Source organism: Astatotilapia calliptera, chromosome 10 (assembly GCF_900246225.1).
Source record: "Astatotilapia calliptera chromosome 10, fAstCal1.2, whole genome shotgun sequence".
NCBI classification, from domain to species: Eukaryota; Metazoa; Chordata; class Actinopteri; order Cichliformes; family Cichlidae; genus Astatotilapia; species Astatotilapia calliptera.
The window spans coordinates 3,080,845-3,086,844 of NC_039311.1; the positions used below are offsets into that span (position 1 = coordinate 3,080,845).

A 6,000-nucleotide genomic window follows, 5' to 3' on the forward strand; every position below is an offset into this window, starting at 1 on the left:
TCGACAGTGCAGCCTAGGCGGAGTAGTCGAACGCAGATTCACTGAGCGCAGGGCAAGCTAGCGAGACAGAAGTTTAGCTCTCCTTGCAACATGGCAAATTGAACCTCCCCCACCCTCATTCAGATCTGGCGTTTGGAACTATTTTGGTTTTCATGTGAAATATGACCCTGAAGGTAAGCGCGTCATGGACTAAAGTAAAACAGTATGTCGGATGTGCAATGCTCAATTACATTGGTGGGAACTACTGCGTTAGCGCAGTTAGCTCGTTAACGTGTTGGCTGTCCAGCCCCAGGCACGGGGCGATCCGCGGTAGCTCGTAAACTTGCCGTGTTGTGGCGTTAACGTCATTTCAACGAGATTAACGCTGACAGCACTAGTGGGAACACAACGAATATGACTGCACATTTACTCCGACATCATCCTCGTGCAAAGACAAGTGGAAGCAGACAAAAACATCAAGCACGCATGCTACAAACTTTACCCGAGTCATTTAGACAGCCGTTAGCACAGGATTCTCCTTATGGGGAACTGATATGTTTAATATGCTGCTGAGAATATAGCCCAGAAGAAGCGTATAGCTTTTATTTTGGTAAGAGCCATTTCTCTGTAATAAACTCTCTTTTCCAAAGATGAGTGATTCCTCAATCAGATATATATATATATTTTTTTTTTATTACTTTGTTGTTTCAGCAACATTAAATTTAAAAACTGTACTTTTGAGTTAAAATATATAGTTATAATTTTAATAAATGACAAATTAAAAAGGCATGAACATTTTTTTTGTATCGAAAAAATATCGAACCGTGACACCAAAGTATCGAACCGAACCGAACCGTGAATTTTGTGTATCGTTGCACCCCTAATATTTTAGTAGTCATTTATCTCTATATCACTTTTATTCTACCGACTCTACATTCGTAAGAACTTTCTATTGTATATTTTTATTATAATATGACTGAGTTTAAGTTAGCTAAAAATAACTCCAAAGAGATACTTTTTCTTTTATACTTGGATTATATATGAGAGGTAAGGAAGCACTTCTTCAACTTTTGCATCAGTATTTTGTAAATAAAAGATCTGTACTTATTCTTACATTACCAGTGTGTGTACTTTATCCACCTTTGGTTGTAACATTGTAACACAACAGTAACATACTTAAAATGTGCTTATTGATGATGTCAATTTAATTTTACTGCACTCCATTTGATCTTTTGTATACATAAAGTCACAGTAATTAAAGTTGAAAACACAACAAAAACAATTAGCGAGTGAAAGAATTACATAATGACTGTGCCATAAATAAAACAAAATAAAAAGGTGAACCTCAATGAAGCAATGATTAACATAACAAAAACAAAATTAAGTACATAAGCTGCTGGTAATTGTTCAACAATAATATTAGATATCCAAAATTATATTGATACAGTTTCTCTTTATTTTTTTTACTGTGCCTTATTTAACATTCAAAATCTTCTGTAAACAAGTTAGAAAACTGGCTTATAGTAGCAGGGCAAGAAGTAGCTGTTCGGCAGCACACGGTACAGCCTCCCGCTCCACATGGCATACTCAAACATTTGTGGTCCACTGTAGAGGTAGGTGTACCCTGCAGAACAGAGATGCTACATGTTAGTGCTGTATAACAGACCAGAGGGATTTTTAAACATGTTAAAATAGCAATCATTCATTACATGTAAACTCAAAAGATAAAAACAGAAATATAAAAAACAGAAATCATTGTCTCGTTTCAGTGGTCTTCAAGCCTGAATTGCTGCTCACCTCCTTGCTGCAGAGCTGCAGTCACTTTGGAGGTCATTCCCAAGAAGGTCTCATCCACCTGTTTGGGGAATCCCTTATCCATCGTCTTTGTGGCCTCATTATAACTGGGAAAAGAAAAATGTATTTAGATTCATCTAACATTTGTAATACAACTTGTAAGCTGCTGTATGAAAATCAGTTGCCTAATTTTCTCAGGTCTTAGTGGAACACACCTGTAGTATTCACTGCCTACAAAGAACAGAGTCTTCCCACTTTGTTCGTCATAGAGGGCCGCATCAACTTTCTTCACTGTTTTGGGCAGACCAAAGCTGGATATTGGTTTAGGATAACCACTTACAAGATCATAGCCGCTGAAAGCCCACACCTGCTGACCTGTGAACAAATAAGAAGTAGACTTTATAGTAAAGCTATGTAAAGGCACAAAAATGCTGACTTCAAAGGAGTGCTGCATTAGGTGGACACTGAGAAAGCATACCTTTAAAAAGTAAGACACGGTCTAATTTTTGGCTCTCATAAGCAGCATCAATATTAACAGGGGCATCGGGCCAGTTAGCTGAGATGAGAGTTTGTACAGGTGTGCTGATCTGAGGGTGTTTGCGCCAGACTAATCTGTGAACACATGCACAAAATGTAAATTAATGTAAATGACCAATCAGCCAATGTCAGAAGCCAGCTCTGCTATGAGAGATTTCTCACTCAGGTATTCATGCATTTATTTTGTGATACCTGTCCTTGAAGAAGAGCATCTCTCCTCGCATTGTGGCAACAGCATCCAAAACCATCGTTGAATCACAGGCATCAGGAGTAGTGGGCGCTGTAGGTCCAGGCTTAACGGGATCTGGATTTGGACCTGGAAGTAATTTAATAAATATCACACTGTTGTAAGTTGTAAAATTATTTATGCACAGGCTCTTCTAAGATTTTGGTCAACTCAAATATTTTTAATTGAATAAAACCAAAAAAAGAATTTAGCACTCACCATAGAGGGACTGGATGCCATTAACGTCATCCCGGGGAAGAACATAGGTGTCAGGGTTACTGTATGAGTACACTGGGTACATGAGAGCACCGGGGTCATTGGAGTGAGACAAGCCCAGAGAGTGACCAAATTCATGGGCAGCAACCATAAAGAGGACGTAGCCTGAAGTAGAAAACACAGAATGACAATTGGTTACAGCTAAGGATAACTCAGGTCGCACACTACAGAGTAATAATTTGGACACCACAGTTCATAAAAGTAAACAAACTTACCCGTGTTTGAGCGGAACGTGAACGTTTCATCTTCATCAAAATGGGCATCCCCTCCAATGCCATCACCGGGAGCAAATGCGTGGGCAAGAATTTCATTAGGGCCATCAAAGGGGTAACCATCACCATGTGCTGTTAGAAGATAGTGGTATTAGACTTGGCCAAACAAAAAAAAAAAAAAACCACTAAAAAATATAGGTGAGATGGTGAGATAGGTGGGATGGTCATGTCTTGTGCAATAATACAATAAAAACGTTCAGTGATTATATTACTTAGTGTGTTTTTAGACTCACCCCAGCGACCAAAGGAGATCATAATATCAGCAATGCCGCTGTAGATCCTTGTGAACCTCAGTGGAGTGACTTTGGCCCACACCTGCAGAGCTTTGCCTATGGAGTCATCCACCTCTGCCACAGACATGTCAGGTGTGTAGTTCTCTATCCTGCAGAGCACAACAATATCCAAGAAAATCATTAGTGTGGTCACATTTTCTCACGTTGTGTGTTATGTTGTGTCTTTAGATCATTCACCTGTATGTGAGGCTGTTTTTCTTCCATTTGAGGTTGTTTTCAAAAGTGGAGAAACGAGCGACCTGTTCATCGGGAACCCCACAGCGGGGCTTCTTCATCATGGCCAAAGTGTCAGCATCCAGAGACCCGGTGATCTGGAGACCAAAGAATCTCTGCATCTCAGCCAGCTTCTTGTTCAGCGGGCTGATGCCCCTTCTGACAGCTGGACCCTCCTCCTCTGTGAGGTTGAAGAATTTCTTCAGGTAGTTCTGGAAGAGAGAAATATTCAGAGCTTTACACTCAAATATCTGTCAGCATGTTTAAGCTCAAGAAACAAGACAAATAACAACATGGAATGGACAATTAAAATAATCACAACGTTTGTCCACTCTAGCCTATGCCAAAAAATAAAAAACAGCCAAGTACACATACCTTTGCAAAACTTTCATCTTGCCCAGTAATCTGAGATACTGGCATGCAGTAAACTGCCACTGCCAGGCCAAGCAGAATGCTCAGAGTCAAAGTCTTCATGCTTCCTCGTTGTGTGCAACTTGTGTCTCAGTGCTGTGAGAAGCTGTTATATAGGCTGGAGTTTGGATGTGTTGAGTAACTACCTGCCGTCAGTGACTAACGAAATGCTCCTTTTATGGTGAAGATGGGAACTCTGGCTTTGATTGCTCATGACGGTGTTACATGTACAAAAAACCCCAAAACACTGATGTTGAATCATTGTTGCAGTTTGCAGAGGAAATTGGTCATGAGATAATTAGAACAGCCCCAACATCTGTAATTATCAGATTTTAATAATAATAATAATAATAATAATAATAATAATAATAATAATAATAATAATAATGGATTGGATTTATATAGCTCAGTGAACTCAGGTTAAAGTTGTTTTCCCTCTTTATGAAAGTTGTAGAAATAAAATGTAAAACTATTCCTATTTTCAAGCTCTCAAACAAAGAAAACAAGCGTCCATTTTTCCTTTTCCAGAATTGACCTCATAGCTGATTTAAAGCAGATTTAATCACATATTTGAAGATTTTCTTTGTGTGTTTTTTCCACAATTATTATTATTGTTGTTGTTGTTGATTCACTTAATTTTAATATAGGGTTCAAAGCTGGTTTCCTTCTTTTAGCTTAGCTGTTATTATTTAAAACTTAGTTTCTAGTTTTCTTTCATATTTTCTCAGTGGTATTTGGTATCTGGACTTAATAATCTCAGAACAGTTCTTGTCTCATTAAACACTTTCACCTGTGTTTTCTTGTAATGGATGTGTTAACATAAATTTAATATTCTGTCAAACACTGCATTGAGGAATTGGAAGGTTTTTTTTCACTATGAACACTTTGGTTTTTGCACGATCCAACATGATTCCAAATGAAAAGAAGTATTTTGCCAGGAATTGGTCATGGAGGGTTTCAAGTGCTGCACATCACATACAGGAAAGGAAGATTAATGTTGACATTGCCACCATTTCTGTTACAATTGTGCAACCACATCTTCTACAATGAGCCACCTTTTGAGGTGCGTGGAACAAACCCGTGGACCAAGCTGAAGTCTATTAGCTGAAGTTCTTGAAAACCCTGTCCTTAATGCACAACATGTACTTTAAACGTGTGCCTCACACAGAGCCAAGACAAGATCAGATTCACTTTACTACCTGAAGTCTTGAAATTGCTACAGTGAAGTGTTAATGTTATCAGTGGGGTGGCTCAGATGGCAGAGCAGATCAGTTACTGATCAGAAGGTTGGTGGTTTGATTCTTGGCTTCCCCAGTCTGCGTGCCAAGCATCCTTGAGATACTAACCCCAAATTGTCCTCTGATGCATTCATCGGAGTGTGAATGTGTGTGAATGCAGATTAGTTTGCACTTGTGTTTAGAAGTGCTTGTATGAGTGGGTGTGAATGAGGCATGTTGTATAGAGCACTTTGAGTACTCCAGGAGAGTAGAAAAGCGCTATATAAGAATCAGTCCATTTACCAGAAACATTAAAGTCAGTTTATTCTACACATTCAATCGTGCCCAACCGCATAACGTGTTGGAAACTGGAAAGTTTTTTTTTTCTGTGAGTCAACTGCAGGTGGGTGTTTTCCACCTTACCTGTAATTATCTCAAAACACTTTGTGTCAGTGTTACACAATACTGGACACAGGGATGAAGAGTTTTGACTTCATAAAGTAACGTTCAGCCTCAGGTAAATTAGGCAACAGCAGTAAAAAGACACACACACACACACACACACACACACACACACACACACACACGCACGCACGCACACACGCACGCACGCACGCACGCACGCACACACACACAGTGAATATGTTTTAATAGAAAAGCAAAGATATTTTTTTTTATCAGGAAAATATCAAATTTTCTTTGCTAAGTAAAAAATAAATCCCTCTGATGGAACGACACGAGCTTAAAATAAATGTTACGTTTGGCTGAATAGCTCTATATCA

General features: G+C 39.0%; 1 protein-coding gene across 1 annotated transcript; it reads right to left on the bottom strand.

Moving 5' to 3' along the window:
• Window positions 1-1,271: 1,271 nt before the first annotated feature.
• Window positions 1,272-4,071, bottom strand: LOC113030712 (collagenase 3-like). Its single transcript, XM_026182386.1, has 10 exons — window positions 3,966-4,071; window positions 3,555-3,802; window positions 3,318-3,466; window positions 3,028-3,156; window positions 2,756-2,917; window positions 2,503-2,626; window positions 2,252-2,385; window positions 1,989-2,148; window positions 1,777-1,880; window positions 1,272-1,603 (listed from the first exon to the last, which is right to left on the bottom strand). Exons 1-10 carry the CDS (start codon window positions 4,062-4,064, stop codon window positions 1,485-1,487), a joined length of 1,428 nt encoding a protein of 475 aa, XP_026038171.1. The 5' UTR covers window positions 4,065-4,071; the 3' UTR covers window positions 1,272-1,484.
• Between the last annotated feature and the right edge of the window lie 1,929 nt (window positions 4,072-6,000).